The 20,752-nt window shown below is 41.4% G+C and overlaps 1 protein-coding gene across 1 annotated transcript in view; it reads left to right on the top strand.

Annotated features, from left to right (window-relative positions):
- The first annotated feature begins 5,609 nt into the window (after positions 1-5,609).
- The window catches only part of SCG3 (secretogranin III), a 65,056-nt gene continuing 49,913 nt past the window's right edge, over positions 5,610-20,752 (top strand). Inside the window, exons 1-5 of the mRNA XM_077470977.1 lie at positions 5,610-5,967; positions 8,618-8,670; positions 14,250-14,289; positions 14,379-14,582; positions 18,339-18,481. Coding sequence (XP_077327103.1) covers positions 5,883-5,967; positions 8,618-8,670; positions 14,250-14,289; positions 14,379-14,582; positions 18,339-18,481 — 525 coding nt within the window. The 5' untranslated portion in view covers positions 5,610-5,882. The remainder of the gene's footprint in view (positions 5,968-8,617; positions 8,671-14,249; positions 14,290-14,378; positions 14,583-18,338; positions 18,482-20,752) is intronic.

Raw genomic sequence — 20,752 nt, forward strand, 5'->3', positions numbered from 1 at the left:
CATGGATTGCTATGTATCACATGTGGTATTGGGAAAGATTAAACTCAAGCAGTAGGTGCATTTACAATGAGTTGCGCCATTCCAAAATGGTATTTTAGGGCATGGCAGACCACTTTTATTAAATAAATGGAAAATTCACATGCATATTAGTTGGCCATGCATGGGGTTTCTTCTGCACAAAATCCAAACAATGAAAATGCTGAACCACCTGGCTCACTTTTTGACAGCACTGCTGCTCCTCCCCTACTAGTCCATCTGCCTGTGTTGTCCAGCTCTCCTGAATCACTTAGCTCTCTTAGATTTTGGTTGCAGTACCCTGCTGCACAGCCCACTTCTGGCCTATGAGTTGGGGTTCTCCTGACCACCCGATATGAATGACCTGACTCTTGTAATGAGCCCCTCTGTATCCTGGCTGGGCACCTCTGACCCCTTGGTGAGACCCGCTGTCTCTTGACTTCTGGCTAGAGCCCTCTGACCCCTCAATGAGACCCTCTGTCTCTTCGCTTCTGGATGGGGCCCTTTGACCCCTGGGCGAGACCCTCTGTCTCATGGCTTCTGGCTGGGGCTATCTGAACCCTGGGTGAGACCCTCTTTCTTTTGACTTCTGGCTGGGCCCCTCTGGCCCCTGGGTGAGACCCTCTGTCTCTTGGCTTCTGGTTGGGGCCCTCTGACCATTGAGTAAGACCCTCTGTCTCATGGCTTCTAGCTGGGGCCCCCTGACCCCTGGGTGAGACCTTTCCGTCTCCCACACTGGGAGCAGTCTCCAAACTGGAAGCTCAGAGCTATACTCAGACCTGGTATAATGACCCTGTGCACACCTGTATACTCAGCCAAGTTACAGTTGTCAGGTAAAACTGGGACAGGGGGTTGAAAGTTCCAATCCAGAACTACAGAATCTGGGGAAAGGCAAATACACAGATTTCTCTGCTCAGAAACAATAGTCTGGAACTTCGCATTAACCCTAAATGTGAATACTGTGTCACATTTTCCTATATTCTCACAGTGACGGGGCCTCTCACTGTCACACACATCATTGTAATTGATCTGATAGGATTCCATGGATTGGTATGGTAACCTATCACATTATTGCTCTTTGCACATTCTTGTTGAACAAAGTCGTAAGTACTAACAATAATAACAACACTATGGTATTAGTTGGATTCACTCATTCACCTTTTTGCTGCCATTCATTATTACCGCTGTTAAACATAAAGGCCAAAAGGTAATAATATAAGAGCTGCCACAACATGATTTCTCTTGGTAATGACTCATTTCAGCTAATGATTTGTTATTGTATCTTTTCTAAGAGACTACAGTCTCTACCAATGATATCACTCTGATGTACGTCATAAGCCTAATTCTATCATAATTTAAGAATCCTAGCCATAAATAGATGTGCACGAATGAAGCCAAAATGAAGAGAGGCCACATTTCATGAAAGACTCTTAGCATTACAGCTCTATTCAAAGGTAATCTGGCCAGGCTTTTAACCCTTAAAATACTTTAATAGAATGGAACTAATTATCAAAGACTTACAGAGGCTCAGCCCTAGCCGAAAAAGTGCCAAATCATACGACGTATAAACGAAATGGTGGCCATACACACTTCAATAAATTATCTTTTTTTTCCAATTGATCACTTCTGATAAGAGTAATCGATCTATAGTTAACATTCCATTCAATTGATATGCTACATTTGGGAAAGTGGAATTTGATTGATCGTTAGGATATGATTCTGGCTTAAAGCCTGGTACACACTAATGCCCTGTACACACGACCGGTTTTCCCATCGGAATAAACTCTGAAGGTTTTTCTGACAGAGTTCCGACAGAATTCCGCTGAAACTGTCTTGCGTACACACGATCAAACCAAAGTCAGACCGCCAAGAACGTGGTGACGTACAACACGTACAATGGGACTAGAAAAAGGAAGTTCAATAGCCAGTAGCCAATAGCTTCCGTCTTGTACTTGTTTCTGAGCATGCGTTGTTTTTGGTCCATCGGAACAGGATACAGATGAGCGGTTTTCCTGATAGGAATTGGTTCCGTCGGAAATATTTAGAACATGTTCTATTTCTAGATCCGTCAGAATTTTTGACGTAGAAAGTCCAATGGGGCATACACACAATCGGAATATATAACGAAAAGCTCACGTCTGACTTTTTCTGACGGACATTCCACTTGTGTGTACACGGCATAGGGCCTTGTATGCACGATACACAAATCAGAAGGGAAAATTCGTAAAAGACATGCTGTCTGCGGATTTTTGTATCGCTAGTACGGTGCTTTCGTCAGCCGATTTGACTTTTTCGCCAGAGAAAAGCTGGATGTACAGGCTATAAAATTTTTGTCGGATGTGAACTCAACGTCTGATTTTCAGATGGTCAGTACAGAAATAATCACACAAAAATCAAAAATACAACCACGCATGCTCGGTTCTAAAATTAACATTCGTGATGCGGCAATTGATGAAATGTCGAAATGCAGTACACATTCTCATCTTCTTTCATGGGATATAATGAAGCTGCTTTGCTGGTTATTCTGATGTAATTAGGCCAAATATATTTTAAAAGGTATTTGTTTTGTATGATCTGAAAATCGCAAATCAACGTTCACCAAACATTTACTAATACGAATTTAGCATAAGGGGCTCAAAGGGTGGTGCTTGAGAAAGGAACTTCCTCTTTATACTTTCATAGTACGTCACTCCGTTCATGTTTGTCAGGTGACAATTTGGGGATAGTTAGTATGCTAGACAAAATCCTGCTAACACGCTTTTGACAAAAATCAGATGCTACAACAATCAAACCGCGGGTATGAGGCCTAACAGTTTTTGTTATTTCAACCCAGCCAATCCATTCCATTTGGAGTCGCTGTACTAATGATCTGACGTTAGTGCAACAATCTCCCCTTCTGAGCTGTTGTGCTCTGCCAGAACACTCCGATCAGTGCTCTCCGCCATTGACGGGAATCGGGAGCCAATCGGCTGCTGGATTTCCAGCATGCTTGTTCAAAAGACCACTTGACCAGGGGCAACCCACCCATTAAGGGCGGACTGGCACCGTCTCCTCTTTCCGCCCCCTATTCATGCATCCAGGCCTCTTTCAGGATGCCAGGCACATGACTAACGGGTACTTTTTTTCTAAGCACCTGATTAGAGCCAGAGGCTCTAATAGGCTTCAAAATAGGGTGGGCTCTGGACCCCCCCCCCCAAAAACAAATTACCATACCTGACACACACAGGGCCGAATGTTAGAAAGTTATTATTGAACCAATGTCGCCTGTATGTCCCATGCTTTATGATGGTAAGTTATCAATTGCATCTCTATTTGCACCAAGTAATCTTATAATCTGATCAACCAAAAGAGGATCGCATTCATGAACAAAGTATACCAGTACTGCTGAATGATGCAAAATGATCGATCATATTCTGCCCTGACTGAACGACAAGTTTGATTGAGTCTGATCGAAATTAAATCTAAATCTATTGGAAGAACAAAAAATAAAAAATCTAAACAGTTATGGCCACCAATAGAAATACAAATGGGGTTTTGTTGAAGGCAACGATTGACGCATTGCTTATGCACACATGCTTAAAGTATATTTTACCCTTTTTTTTTAAATCTATGTGTGTGTTTAAGTTTATGTGTAGCGGTCTCCCCAACCTCCAGAGGCCAAGTGGTGACCCCCAGAGTTAGAGTTGCCATCTCATCCCTTTAAACCCAAACACATAGGAATTATATAGGTTCTGAGGCTAATTGAATGCAGACAAAGACAGGGAGAGCTGACATTCCTCCTCGGGTGCAGGTTACTAGGCATGGTGGGTGTTGTGCCAGTCACTTAAAAAAAATTAACAAAGAGTTTTATTTCTCTTAACAGGAACAGGGGGGGAGGGGTAGGGCACAAGACACCCTTAGGCAAATGCTATAGCAACTTGGCAGACTCCTTGGATAAAAATATTACTAGACAGACAGCAATACAGAAAAAAGGCCTTTAAGCTGAATGCAGCGTTCTGTATCTTGTAGCAACTGCTGCCTCCAATGGCAAACACTTACACACAGCTACCCACTGTGCATCTTGGATGAGTTCTCTCTTGAAGCTTTCCCAACACTTTACAGTCCCCGGCTGATGAAGCGTCTGTTCCGGTATTCCATCCCTTTGACACCTGACTCTGGCAACAAGATGGGTTGACCCTCTGGCAACTTCTTCTCCTATGCCACCTGGCAGCATTCAGGCTCCCCTCAGGCTGAGCCCCTTTCATACGTGGTTAGGCTCCAGGCTTCAGGCTTACACCTCGGCTGCTGCTCCACACACACCCACCCTGGCCGCAGTCCGGGTGGAAAGAACCCCAATCACCTGGCTCTCTCCAAATAAATAGACTATCCCAGCAGCCTCAGCTGCCAAAGCAATTCCTGCTGATTGGCTGAGAAAGCACATTCGCTCATAACCTAAATTAACTGTAATCTATCATATGAATGCCATAACAGTGCCACCTATTGACAAAAGAGAGAATCACAGTTCCACTCAAGCTTTGGAGAAAACCATTTAATCTAGCTACAAATTAGCCAGGCTAGTTACCACCTAGCACAACTAAATTTACTAGCAGCCCTGTTTAGGAAAATGGTGCTACGTATGCATATTTTAAACACCAGTCTTCTACTTCATTCATCAGAAATATTCAGATCCAGGTCTTCCTTCTTCTTTTTTGGAAACTGAAGCATGGAAGCAGATCTGTCCTTGTATTTTCTGATTGGATGAGGTGAGGTGATGATGTTCCTGGTTCAAATCCCAACCATGACACTACCTGCCTGAAGTTTGCATGTTCTCCTTGTGCCAGTATGGGTTTCCTCCGGATACTCCAGTTTCCTCCCACACTCCAAAGACATGCTGGTAGGTTAATTGGCTTCTGTCCAAAATTGGCCTTAGTATATGAACGGTGACCTAGGATTGTGGGCTCCTTGAGGGTAGGGATCAATGTGAGTGTGCAATGTACAGGGATAGAGACAATTGTAGACACTCACTCAGGTTGAACTGGATGGACTGGTGTCTTTATTCAACCTTAGTAACTATGTAACTATGTATAAACTCCCCTCATCCAATCAGAGAGCACTACTTCATTACTTACTATATATTAAGTGTTCTCTGTATGTGGAGTGAATGACCTCCTGTGTTTAGTAAGCAGCAGAGAAGATGCTCTGCATGGGACCGGGAAGTTAGTGGAGATGATTGGAGTAATGATGGATCCCTAGGTATGGTATATACATAGTATACATAGTCCCAGTATGGTATATGCATAGTACATGATTACATTGGTCAAAGCTGGAGCAACATGCAAAAACATACCATATACCTACAATTATTCTTTAGTGATTGGATATTGTATTATATGTGTATTATATAATACATGTGTAATGTATTCATAGTTATTATTTGGGTTGAATTGCCTTTATTACATTCCTCTTCCCAATGTTTTCCTTCTATGATCAGATCCTAGATGTGTAAATCCAACTCATCATCAGAAGGGGCGTGTCCTCCTCCTCCAATCAGAGCTGTCGGGGATCCAATCAGAGAGGGTGTTTCATGTCCAGCCGGGGAGATTGAGGTAAAGGTCTCGTGTCAGATGTCGGTATTGGTCGTGTGGGAAGCTCCGTCCAGGTGACGCACACAGGACTCCTGATCCCCGGCACAGCGAGGAGCGCTGCCCACTGACACTCCGCTGTGTGGGGATGAACAATAGACGGACCCCGCGCTGTGCCGCCTCCGCTCCTCACCGCCGCTCAGTTCAGCACCACCGCCACTCCGGACAGCTCCATCACTGAGCCTTCCGAGCCTCCCCCTCCCCCTACACACTGCAAGAGGCTTCTGTTACCGACACCCCGGGGACATGGGGCTCATCACCTTCCTTGTCTGCACTGCTTTCCTCCGGGTCTATAATGTACAGAGCTTCCCCAAACCAGACATCACCCAAGGTGAGATCTCCCCCATCACTCCCACATGTCATCACCCACACCCCGATCTACTGCAACCTCCATCATCACTGGGGACACCAACATCACATCGTTACATTGGGGACACCTTCATCACATCATTACATTGGGGACACCCCTCATCATATTACATTGGGGACACCTTCATCTTATCATCACATTGGGGACATCTTTATGACATCATTACATTGGGGACACCTTCATCACATCATTACATTGGGGACACCCCTCATCATATTACATTGGGGACACCTTCATCTTATCATCACATTGGGGACATCTTTATGACATCATTACATTGGGGACACCTTCATCACATGATTATATTGGGGACACCTTCATCATATCATTACATTGGGGACACCTTCATGACATCATTACATTGGGGACACCTTCATCATATCATTACATTGGGGACACCTTCATCATATCATTACATTGGGGACACCTTCATCACATCATTACATTGGGGACACCTTCATCACATCATTACATTGGGGACACCTTCATCATATCATCACATTGGGGACACCTTCATCACATGATTATATTGGGGACACCTTCATCATATCATTACATTGGGGACACCTTCATGACATCATTACATTGGGGACACCTTCATCACATCATTACATTGGGGACACCTTCATCATATCATTACATTGGGGACACCTTCATCACATCATTACATTGGGGACACCTTCATCACATCATTACATTGGGGACACCTTCATCACATCATTACATTGGGGACACCTTCATCACATCATTACATTGGGGACATCTTCATCACATCATTACATTGGGGACACCTTCATCATATCATCACATTGGGGACATCTTCATCACATCATTATATTGGGGACACCTTCATCACATCATTACATTGGGGACATCTTCATCACATCATTACATTGGGGACACCTTCATCATATCATCACATTGGGGACATCTTCATCACATCATTATATTGGGGACACCTTCATCATATCATTACATTGGGGACACCTTCATCACATCATTACATTGGGAACACCCTTCATTAGATAATTACATTGGGGACACCCTTCATCAGATCATCACATTGGGGACACCTTCATCATATCATTACATTGGGGACACCTTCATGACATCATTATATTGGGGACACCTTCATCATATCATTACATTGGGGACACCTTCATCACATCATTACATTGGGAACACCCTTCATTAGATAATTACATTGGGGACACCCTTCATCAGATCATCACATTGGGGACACCTTCATCAGATCATCACATTGGGGACACCTTCATCATATCATTACTTTTGGGACACCTTCATCACATCATTACATTGGGGACACCTTCATTAGATAATTACATTGGGGACACCTTCATCATATCATTACATTGGGGACACCTTCATTAGATAATTACATTGGGGACACCCTTCATCAGATCATTACATTGGGGACACCTTCATCAAATCATTACATTGGGGACACCCTTCATCAGATTAATCATGTAGATTATTACATGGATTGGGGGGGGGGACTAAATGTAGAGGATACTTCATTAGATGATTTAATTGGGGGGGAACACTTCATCCGATTATTACTGCAGATTATAATTCTATTTGGGAAAGCTGGACTAAATGTAGAGGATAATTCATCAGATCATCGATGCGGGCTCGAGCCACAAAGCAGCTGATTTACTAGTAAACCAAAAATGTATAATTTATCTTATTAATACAGATTTAGAGAAATATATACTGAATATAGAAGATACCTTGTCTGAATTATAATACAAGATAAAGCAATTGATTTACTATTAAGCATGACTTTAACATTTATCAGATTATTAATCCAGATTATTTGTTGGGAAATGTAGACTAAATGTAGAAGATCCTTCATCAAATGATTTAATTGGGGGAATATTTCATCAGAATATTACTGCAGATTACAATTTTATCGGGGGAAAGTAGACACAATGTAGAAGATATCATCAGATTATTAATACAGATTATTTCATGCGGGGGAATGTATCCTAAATCTAGAAGATACTTCATCAGATTTTTAATATTGGATTTAGTGATAGTAAGTAAGTGATTACTATTAAAGCATGACTGTAACATTTATTGATAATGCAGATCATATAATTGGGGAATTGTAGACCATACTTTATCAGATTGATAATGCAGGGTGTAATGATTTACCAGTTGATTTACAATAAAATGACTGTAACATTAATCCGATTATTAATGCAGATTATTTCATTGGGGAAATGTTGATTAAAAGTAGAAGATACTTAATCAGGTAATCAATGCAGGCTGTAGTGATAGAACAGTTCATTTCCCGCTAAAGCATGACTTGAATGGTATATATGTGCAGCTTGCAACAAGAAATGCAGACCAGGATGGATGTGAAGGGTGGCCAGCAGAGATGTTCCCTTCTAATCCTCAGATTAAACTAATCCGATTAGACATGTTTCTCCACAACCAGCTCTTAAAGGAATGGCGTTTTATATAAAGCACAAAGAATTCATGAAAATGTTATATTTGTTCATTCAAAATGAAGCCAATTCTTTATTTCTTGTGTCTAAAGCACCAGTCTGAAAATCTGTAAATCTGTCTGTTTTGTTCTTTGTAGACAAAGCTCTGCATAATAGAGAACTAAGTGTAGAAAGACCGCTAGAAGAGCAGGTAAGTTACCATGTGTTATGCCTGTATACAACTACAGTAAAACCTTGGATTGTGAGCATAATTTGTTCCAGAAACACGCTTGTAATCCAAAGCACTTGTATATCAAAGCAAATTTCCCCATAAGAAATAATGGAAACGCAAATGATTCGTTCCACAACCATTTATTCATAGGTCCTTCCGTTTATAGTCCATATAACAAAGATTATAGCAACGTGACCAGGTTGTCTAACCCTAAAATGTCCATCCACAAATTGAAGCCTCTACAAGGGGATTAGAAGCAAAATCCAGCAGGTGCTACAGAGTATAAAAGAGAATAAGGGGCGCCTAAACACACGGGCGGATTGTATGGCCTACTTAGTCCGTCGAAACACATTTCAGCGGACAGTCCGCTCGTGTGTGGGCTTCAGCGGACTTTTTCAGCGTGCAGTCTGGCGTACTAAGTATTTCGGAATTTCCGTAATTCTGTCCGTCATACTTTGGTTTCAGTGGACAATCCGCTCGTGAGTAGGCTAGTTCGACGGACTAAGAATGGCGCATGCTCAGAAAGGATTTACACGGCGGAAGGTTGCATTGATGTGTATTGGACTTCCTATTTCTAGTCCCGTCGTACGTGCTGTACACGTCATCGCGCAAGCTTTCGACGGACTGTTTGTGCATCCGTGTGTGGTCAAGTCCGTTCATTCGAAAGTATGACGGACTGTCCGTCGGATTGTATGACGGACTAAGTAGGCCATACAATCCGCCCGTGTGTACGCGGCTTTAGTGTAGCAATATGTTACTAAATGTTGTACATTCATTAAATGTAACTATATTGCTACACTTATGCCGCATACACATGACCGCACTTTTTGACGGACTAGGTCCAACAGTCTTCCCGACTGACTTTTGGCGGAGTTTCAACTGACTTTGCAAACGAATGGACTTGGCCACACACAAGCACACCAAAGTCTGACGGATTCAACTGTGATGATGTACGACCGGACTAGAATAAGGAAGTTCATAGCCAGTAGCCAATAGCTGCCCTAGCGTCAGTTTTCTCGTCCGTTGGACTAGCATACAGACGAATGGATTTTTCGACCGGACTCAAGTCCGTCGGAAAGATTTGAAACATGTTTTATTTCTAGGTCGGTCGGAATTTTGAGGAAAAAAAGTCAGCTGGAGCCCACACACGATCGTAATATCCAATGGATTCATTCTGTCGGACCTAGTCCGTCAAAAAGTCCGGTCGTGTGTACGCGGCATTAGAGGCGCCTCTCTTCTCTTTTATACTCAGTTGTGACATGACGCTACTTGTATATCAAGACATCGCTTGTATATCAAGTCAAAATGTAATTTAAAAATTTTGCTTGTCTTGCAAAACGCTCTTAAACCAAGTTACTCTCAAATAAAGGTTTTACTGCACTATATCTTCATTTTGTATCAAAAGAATATTGCTAGAGCCCATATACGGAATATCTACTAGTATGAACCTATAAAAGGAATACAATGTATTATGTCTAGTTTAAATATAGTCTCATAGTAGGTCAATTGCTACAAGTGTAACAAAAGTTGTTAAATTGTGCAATATGTTCAAGCAGATGGTATGCTCACAAATGCAGAAATGTGCTTGTCTACAGCTTGTGTGTTTTCATTCATTTCACATGAAAATGTCTGTGAAGGTTCTCCTTTATTCAAGTCATGGTATGTTTAGTAGTAGTTAGTCACATTCACCCACAATTGTAATGTTGAAGACATCTTATAGCTTACCCAGCCCATCTTCAGATCCTAAAGGTTTTGGAAGATACCCCAGCATTTATATTTACACCTTAGGACATCCTAATCCAATCACCACCCAATGTGTAAATTGATTGTCCAGGAGCAGGATCAGGGGTATGAAAATTGTGGTGCCATCCTGTCTTAGGTACACCCCATGGTTGGTGTCAGAAGCCTGCATAGATGTTGATTCTTTGATTTACATGGCTAAAAATTTGAATTTCCGTCAAATTGGACAGGTAGGGATGTTACACTGGCATTATATGTGGAAGAAAGATGATGGCAATGATGGTGATATCAAAAGAATATTGTTAGAGCAGATTATGCAGAATATCTACTGGTATAACCTAGTAACGAAGCAAGATGGATTGTGTCCAGTTTGTATATAATCTCATAGTAGATTGATTGCTACAAGTGTAATGACGTTGTTAAATTGTACAATATGTTCAAGCAGATGTTATGCGGAAATATGTAAAATGATCCCTAGAAGAGCAGAATAACATGTAGTGTGCCTGCATTCAACTCAGGCCCCATTCACACCTGAGCATAGCGTTTTCAGGCAGAAAATCTTGCGTTTTTGCAGCATTTTTACCGCAATTTTGCAGCATTTTTTGCCGCAATTTTGTGCAGGGCAAAAGGTCACCAATGTAAAAAGAAGAAAAACACCTAAATCTGCCCCATTCGAGTGACAAAAAGGGTCCAGAACTTGTTTGAGCTTCAGGCGTTCGGCTTCAGGTGACTTGGAGAACCATCTCCATTGAGAAAAATAGATTTTTCCCCTCTAGCGTTTTGCAGCTTTAGGCTTCAAGCTACAAAACGTTCAGGTGTGAATGGGGCCTTACTGTATATGTTTTCATTCATGTCATATCAAAGTGTCTGTGAAGGTTCTCCTTTATCCAGGACATGGTGGGAGAGATTTACTAAAACATGTGCACTCAGAATCTGGTGCAGCTGTGCATGGTAGCCAATCAGCTTCTAGCTTCAGCTTGTTCGATTAAGCTTTGGCCATAAAACCTGGATGCTGATTAAAGTGGTCAACATACAATGACAGCGATTCAGCCAGGAGAGCCAACCTGCCACAGTATAACTGCGGCGGCTGGTCCTTAAGTGGTTAACCCAAAAAAAAAGATCCTGTTCCTTTAAAGCATTTTATACAGCACAGTGCTTGTGCTGTGTCATTTGGCCCCCTGTAACACCTGTATAACCTGGCTGATCCTGCCTGGCTATACCCTCCCCCCTGTATGCTGACTCTGATATATCAGAGCTGCTGAGCCCTGACCCCGGAGTCATCTGTACGGGCTTCTGTCATCTGCAGCCTGCTATCTGTCTCCTCTGTTCTCTCTCCCTCTCCCCTCTCTGCCTGTCAGCTTGTTACATTGCCTCCCCTTCAACTCCTGCCGCTCAAAAAACTTTCACATCTTTATACCATCCTGGGTGCCCCTTTGTAAGTGATTTATAAAAAAAAGTCTGCTATGCCTAATTTCACAGCTCTTCTCAGCGATCACATGATCCGCTGGCTCTCGCTCTCCTCTCCTCTCCCGAGTGATGTCAGTGGGGGTATCTCAGGCCCACCCACTGCTTCTGAGGGGGAGAGAAGAAAGCCAGCTGATCATGTGATCGCTGAGAAGCGCTGTGAAAAATGACTCATACAGGGGCACATAGGATTAGAACACAGAGGGGATGGTATGAAGATGTGAAAGTGGTTTAACAACCACTTCAACAAATGTTCCTATAGCATTAGTATGGGCGTTAGACTTGCATTAGTAAGTTTTATTATGGGCATTAGACTGGAGTTTTACAGGCGTTAATGAGTTAAAAACACTCCCCAAATGCCCTATGTGCAGTTTTGAAGCATTTGACGTGCGTTAAGGTGCATTAAAACTGCTGCACAATGGAAAGTGACATTACAGGAAATAAACCAATTTTAACGCCCCGCAACTTCACTACAGCCGTGCCGCAAACGCCTGTCAGAGCGTTAGCAAAGAATTACCATAGACTTGAATGGGTGTTGAAAGGCTTTAAATGCCTCCTGACCCGACATGAGGCTTAAATTTTGAAGCAACGCTGATGCCCTGTACACACAATAGGATTTTCCAACAATAAAACCGTGGATTTTTTTCTGAAGGATGTTGGCTCAAACTTGTCTTGCATACACACGTTCACACAAATGTTGTCGGAAATTCCGAAAGTCAAGAACGCGCTGACGTACAACGCGTACGACGAGCCGAGAAAAATGAAGTTCAATAGCCAGTGCTGCTCTTCTGCTTGATTCCCATCATGCGGGGACTTTTGTGCATCAGAATTGTGTACACACACTCAGAATTTCTGACAACAAGTCTTGTTGTTGGAAAATCTAAGAACCTGCTCTCAAAAGTTTGTTGGTGGAAATTCCGACGACAAATGTTCTATGGAGCATACACATGGTCGGACTTTCCGACAACAAGCTCGCATCGAACATTTGTTGTCGGAAAATCCTATCGTGTGTACAGGGTATTAGGCTTCATGTTTCAAAATGTGAACAGCACTGCGTGCTGTCCATTGTATCATTCGCACAGGTGTTTTAGGGGCGTTTTTAGTACCGCGCAAACGCCTGCTTTTAATGCCAGTGTGAACTCATGGCTAAAGCTGTGATTTGTTGCCAAATGGAAGGGTAGAGATGTTAAAATCCTTTTACACGTGGAAGAAAGATGATGACGATGATGGTGGTATCAGCAGAATATTGCTAGAGCAGAATATACCGAATATCTACCAGTGCAAACCTAGTAATGGAGTAAAATGGATAGTGTCTCTATATAGTCTCATAATAGATTGTTTGCTACGAGTGTAATGAAGTTGTTAAAGTATGCAATATATTCCAGCAGATAGGTTGTATATACAAAATAAAGCTAGTCAATGACCTTGACCATTTGTGGCATACCAGATATTGTGAATGCAATGCACAAATGATGTATTTGACCTCTCCAAAAGAGTTCTAATCATTTTATGTTATTAAGGTGTCTGTTGACCCAAGATTCACAAATTTTTCCAATTGAATCTTATGTGGAAAATGTGTGCATCTTGGATGGGCGCTATGTGAATCTTGGGTGAAAACATCGGCAAATGGACCCCTAAATAATTAAAAGGCACTTTTTATTTTATTTTTTTACTTTGGTACTTAATTTACAACTTTTTGTACATATAAGATATGGTGATTATGTTAGAACATTATGTACACCATTATGGTATGGGGCCTATGTTACAGAACTGTGTAAAAACAATATTTGGTAACCCATGGCATCTACTCAGATAACTGGTTAGATAACTGGCTTATGATTAGTGGCTATGGAATTCTAAAAACCATTGCTCATTGTATCATGTTTTTAAAATGTGTCCAACATTTAAAGCCTCAAACACACTGGAGGTTTTTACAGCTGCTGTTTTTGCCGTCAGATGTGTTTTTCTACAGTCAATAAACTCCCAATCGTGTTATCTCATGGGTCCATGCACACATAGGCTGTTAATAACTCTTTTGATCCCATTGATTTATAATAAAAAAAAAACTCTTAAAAGCGCTAACGCTAAAAAAATGCTGAAAAACGCAAAAAAACTCCATTGCAAAAACGCTGAAAAACTTTGAAAAAAATCACTACAAAGCTACTGCCGTTTTTATAATATTATTATCATATCCAGTGTGGACGAGGCCTAAAAATCAAATTTTTCTTTAAAAGTTATATGGTTCGGGCATGAGACACACTGAAGAATGCTAATAAGAAAAAAAAGATATTAATACAAATCACCAAGAATAATGCATGAAGTTAATTCTGTTTTTTAATCCTCTCCCTAAAAAGATTGCTGAGGCGGACACAGTGAGCAGAGGAGCAAGCACGGGTAAGTTATAATAGACATGGAAAGGAAACCTTTTTATTGCTATGCAGTTATGAAAATGCTAAATTTCTATTCATTTTGTTGTCCTGTAGAAACGAAAAATGATTCCCTTGTGGATGACTTGAGTTTCTTGATGTCAGTGGCAGAAAAAGAGAAAAATGTAAAAAGAAGCAGCGGAGTAATAAGTACAACTAATGGCCAGAAGACCGCCACTGAGGATGCAGACTCAACAAAGAGTTTGAAGCCTGTGGAGTATTTTGACTCCACCAAAAGTGTACTGGATTATAAAGATGAAGGTATTTTGCTATTGATTCAAGCAGTCCACCACTTTTATACATTTAGATTTTTTTTTTCAAATCTGCGGCCCTTTGCTTGCTTTTATATGGCCCTTGGCCATATGTCACCAACGAAGGGGCACAGTTCCTCCCAATAACACCAATCATGGGGCACAATTCCTACCAATGACACCAATCATGGGGCACAATTCTTCCCAACGACACTAACGTTGGAGCACAATTCCTCCCAATGATACCAACGATGGGGCCCAATGTCACCAATGATGGGGCACAGTTCCTCCCAATGATACCAACAATGAGGCCCGAATGCCACCAATGATAGGGCACAATTCCTCCCAATGACACCAATGATGGCACTCAATGTCACCAATGATGGGGCACAGTTCCTCCCAATGATACCAACAATGGGGCCCAATGAGACCAAGGATGCGGCATAATCCCTACCAAAGACACCAACTATGGGGTGCAGTTTTTCTCACTCACAACAAAGATGGGGCATTGTTTACTCCAACTGATGCTGGGACATTTTCTACACCCGATGGCCACAGCCCGACCCTCTTAAATCCTGAAGGACAGGTCCCTTTGCCCTTTGCTTAGAAAGTTTGGAGACCCCTGATTTAGCTTAGATGATGAAGCCAGACATATCCTTTATGCTATGATTTTGAGATTCTTTGGATTTACAGCAGCAATATTTATAAGGCTTAATGTACATGGGATGCTGAGGCAACCTCCTCTGAACAAATTTTTTGACAGCTTCAAATCAGCGTTTAAAACTGCCCATTTTGCCGCGTTTGCATGCTGCATTTTGCCACGTTTTGTGCCTAGGAGTGTTTATTTAAGATAACATCATAGGACCTGCCCAAAGCCCAAAAAACAGTATTATTTAAATATTTCAGCCATTTGGTGAAACCAGATGAGTAGCAGCAGCTGAGAGAGCAGCAGTGTACTTGTATCTACCTCAATTTCAGTGCTTTTACTATGGATCCCATAATGAGCATAAGTGAGGAAAAAATGCAAATTTTTTAATATATTTAATTTTTAAATTGCAATTGATTAGTATATTTTATTTTTATTTATTTTTTTATAAGCTGTATATGTAATTTAATTTTTTTATTTATTTATTTTGTCTTTTTTTATGCAAAATTTAATTGCATTTTTTTTAAATATATTTAATTTTGAAATTGCAATTGATTAGTATATTTTTTGTTTATTTTTCATTGTAAGCTGTATGTGTAATTACATTTTTTTTTTTTTTTTATCATATCTTTTTTATGCAAATTTTAATTGCAATTTTTTAAATATTTTTAATTAACCCTAAACCTAACTGGAAACCCTAACTTGTTCTTCAAAGGGAAAACCATAACCCTCTAACCCTAATGGGATACCCTAATATTAACCCCTAAACCTGACCAGAAACCCTAACCCTAACTGGAAACCCTAACCCTAACTTGTTTTTCAAGGGGAAAACCCTAACCATACCCCCCTAACCCTAATGGGAAACCCTAACCCTAACTTGTTCTTCAAGGGGAAAACCCTAACCCCCTAACCCTAATGGGAAACCCTAACTGGAAACCCTAACGAGAAACCATAACACTAACTGGAAATCCTAGCTTGTTCTTCAAGTGGAAAACCCTAACCATAACCCCTAACCAGAAACCCTAACTTATTCTTCGGGGGGAAACCCCTAGCCATAACCCTCTAACCCTAATGGGAAACCCTAACCCCTAACCGGAAACCCTAACCAGAAACCCTGACTTGTTCTTCAAGGGGAAAACCCTAACCTCCAACACTAATATGAAACCATAACCCTAACGGGAAACCATAACATTTACCATAATCCTAAACTTGTTCTTCAAGGTGAAAACCCTAATCATAACCCCATAACCATAATGAGAAAACCTAACCCTAACCCCTAACTGGAAAACCTAACCCTAACGGGAAATCATAACACTTACCATAACCCTAAACTTGTTCTTCAAGGGGAAAACCCTAACCATAACCCCCTAACCCTAATGGGAAACCCTAACCCTAACCAGAAACCCTAACGGGAAACCATAACACTTACCATAACCCTAAACTTGTTTTTCAGGGGGAGGACCCTAACCATAACCCCCTAACCCTAATGGGAAACCCTAACCAAAACCCTAACCAGAAACCCTAACGGGAAACCATAGCCCTTATCATAACCCTAAACTTGTTCTTCAAGGGGAAAACCCTAACGATAACCCGCTAACCCTAATAGGAAACACTAACCCTTACCCTAAATTTCATGCACCTATGTTTGATCAAGTGGGGGGTGAAGCTCAATGGTGGGGTCATCTGGTTGAAATCTAACAACATATAGGTCAAATTCCAATTATGCTTTGACTAACAGCAATTCTAGTGGTGTATTGGATTGGATCATGCTCATTAGGGGTATATAAATGGTCTATGAAGCCTAGCAAGCAATTACAAGCTTTAAAAATATTATTTTTGTGTTTTTTCATCATTTGCTATCATTTTTAAGTTTTATAATGTTAAAAAATAGGGCACCTGTGAAAACACTTATAAACGAAATTGCGGCAAAACACAGGTACTGCGCTTAAACGTCAGAAACTTCAGTATCTGAACTCATATTTTGCCTTCAAAGAAAAGCCTATAAACACAACTGCCTTAAAAATTACATTAAACGAACCTGTGCACATGTACACATACGATAACATTGGATGAGTTCAGGGGCAGCTGAAAAAAGCAGCCAACTGCCTCTGAACATCCATTTACCAGCAGCAGTGTACATGAGGCCTTACTCATTCTGAAACTCACAAATAGTAAGTCAGAAAACACCTTATAAACAAAGGGGAAAAGAAGCTTCATTCCTTGAAGACCATTGCCCCTCATAGACTTTTTTTAGACTGTTTACCTAAGGCTTCCAGAGTTTACTCTATTTTTCCTAACTGGAAAAATATACACTGGGAATCGATTTTATGCATTGGATTCTTCTTCAACTTATTATAATTATTATTTAATGTGAAAATTTTAAGCTGTGGAATTTGAAGGTTGCTTATTGTAACTATAACTGTGGGGACATGCCTTAGTTACATACTGTATGATTTTGCATGGATTATTTTTGATTTTGACACTTTATTGCCAGATTATATACAGTATGAATAAGTGATGGTAGGTAGGCATGATTACCTAATTAGAATATCTACATTTTGCAAACATATTGGTAAAATGTTTTATAATGAATTTCTAATTTTGTATTTCTACAGTTGTATTTGGACAGATTTTAAATTATTTCTAGTAGACTGCATTTTGATGTTTCATAAAGAATACACTGCTTTAAAGCAGACAGTCTTCATGTATATACAGGCTTCTGTTAAGATTAACTGAAATGTAATTATAAATTCATAGGAAATGTAGAGCTATGTTTACATCAGTTCACCTTCTTTTCCAAGTATTTTTTGTGAAGTCCAGTTTTGGTTTAAAATTACAGACAGCTTTTAATTTCTTTATTTCTCAAGTGCATTTGTATACGCAGTGCATAAAACTGAAACAAATTCCTTATGTAAATGAAATAGATCGGTAAATTTTGCCTTCTTTATGTATGATGCCCTATGAATGGAAATGAGTTAGGAGAGGTTTTAAAGAGTGGAGCCCAAAACTAAAACCATGTACTAATGAATGCAATGTTGTCATCATTCACTCTGATCTAAGTTGTATTTAAATTCAAGATCCAGACAGTAGAACAGATTAGAATTTCATTTATTCCCTTAGATGATCCCGATGGTCTCCACCAATTAGATGGAACCCCGTTAACTGCTGAAGATATTGTTCAGAAGATTGCAATGAGAATTTATGAAGAAAATGACCGAGGGGTATTTGATAAGATTGTTTCCAAGCTCCTGAATCTGGGTCTGGTAAGTGATTAAACGTGTCCTCTAAGTAGTTATTTGCTTACTGTACTGCTCAGCTTTGCAGTCACCAGCACAAGGGACACATTTCATTCAATAAAAGTACCATCCCTGCTGATTTAAAATAAAAATAAAATAAACTTAAGCCTTACAGTTAACTCATAGTGGGAAAAATATTGAGGCTGCCATTGCTTGACCTTATTCTAAAAATTCTAGTGGTCTACATGTGTTATGCTGACCTACTGGTATTAATATCTTCTGAACAGAACAAGAGAGCAGCAGATCAGGAACATCAAATGTCCTTAATGGCTAAATGGTTCTGAGCTAGGGACTCGAAGACTTGAAGCAAAAGAGTCACCATGGCAGCCAGGCAACAAACACTGGCAGCTTTTATGACAGTTTTCCATGTAAAGGGTTAGTTCACTATGTAAAAAAAAATGAAAAGGGTAACTAACGCCCTACACCCTCCCCACTCCCCTTCCCCCGGGCTCTGCTGTGCTTACCTCTGTAGTGATGAGCTGTCAGTGCCCATGAAGCCTGTGTAGCGCTCTGAGGGATTTGAAATCTTCACTCTCCTCCCAACTCTTTCTGCAGGGTTTCCAGGACGGAGCAGAGAGATTCTGATTGGTCAGCACAGACACAGAAGTTTGCTCTGATTCATCCTGGAAGCCTTGAAGAAAAGAAAGGGAGAACAGCTGGGATTTTAAATCCCCAGACTGTTAACTAGCTGCATGGGCACAGACAGCTCACCACCCATGGAGGTAAGTACAGCAGGGATCGGGAAGGGGTGTTTGTTTATCTTTTTGTTTTTTTCTGAAAAGGTGAACGTACACTTTAATATTAAACGGGCACCCCTGGTTGTATATATGGATTTCATGTAAACTTTTGCATATGCATTGTAAATCACTGTGATGTGGAACGTGAGAAAATAAAAAATACACTGTTTTCATATAAACTGCAATCTGTGATACATCTGGCTACTTTGAGACTATTGTGTCATCAAAATGTTAATCCAATAATACATAGTTATATAGTAGGTGAGGTTGAAAAAAGACACAAGTCCATTAAGTCCAACCTGTGTGTGTTTTTATGTCAGTATTACATTCTATATCCCTATATCCCTGTATGTGGGTCCCCAGCCGGGATAAATTGATTTATTAGAGCAGTCTGCGGGGAGGTCCTGGGCTCACAAGACAGGCTGAACAGAATTACAAATCATTTGGCAATATTGTGGTAAACAAAATTTCAATGTTTCTGATGTTCCCCTGGAATTTAGCATTAATAACTTTTGAAAAGTAATTACCGTATATACTCAAGTATAAGCTGAGTTTTTCTGCACATTTTTTTGGGCTGAAAATTATACTCAAGTCCTCCCAGCGCTGTCCCCATCTGCAGCCTTATCTCCCAGCGCTATGATACATTCAGTCTAGTCGGCGATCATGCAGTATACCAAGGCCCCGCCTCCTCCGTGATAGGCTGAACACTGACTCACTGCTGGGAAACCGAGTCAGTGTTCCGTTACGGATGAGGACGAGGAGGAGGCAGGGCTTTGGTACACTGTATGGCCGCTGACTAGACTAAATATATCACAGCAGCAGGAGATAAGGCTGCAGATGGGGACAGCACCGGGAGATCATAACGCTGGGACAACGGCAGATGGGCACAACGGCGATCAGGTGAGCCTAAGGCATGCAGATGGGGGACACAGTGAGGCTGAGGCATGCAGATGGGGACACAGTGAGGCTGAGGCATGCAGATGGGGGACACATTGAGTTTGAGGCATGCAGATGGGGGACACAGTGAGTTTGAGGCATGCAGATGGGGGACACGGTGAGGTTGAGGCATGCAGATGGGGGACACAGTGAGTTTGAGGCATGCAGATGGGGGACACAGTGAGGTTGAGGCATGCAGATGGGGGACACAGTGAGGTTGAGGAATGCAGATGGGGGACACAGTGAGGTTGAGGCATGCAGATGGGGGACACAGTGAGTTTGAGGCATGCACATGGGGGACTCAGTGAGGTTGAGGCATGCAGATGGGGGACACAGTGAGGTTGAGGCATACAGATGGGGGACAGAGTGAGGTTGAGGCATGCAGATGGGAGACACAGTGAGGTTGAGGCATGCAGATGGGGGACACAGTGAGGTTGAGGCATACAGATGGGGGACAGAGTGAGGTTGAGGCATGCAGATGGGAGACACAGTGAGGTTGAGGCATGCACATGGGGGACACAGTGAGGTTGAGGCATGCAGATGGGGGACACAGTGAGGTTGAGGC

Source organism: Lithobates pipiens, unplaced genomic scaffold (genome assembly GCF_037356315.1).
Source record: "Lithobates pipiens isolate NorthernLeopardFrog02 unplaced genomic scaffold, aLitPip1_a1.2 Scaffold_8, whole genome shotgun sequence".
Classification (NCBI taxonomy): Eukaryota; Metazoa; Chordata; class Amphibia; order Anura; family Ranidae; genus Lithobates; species Lithobates pipiens.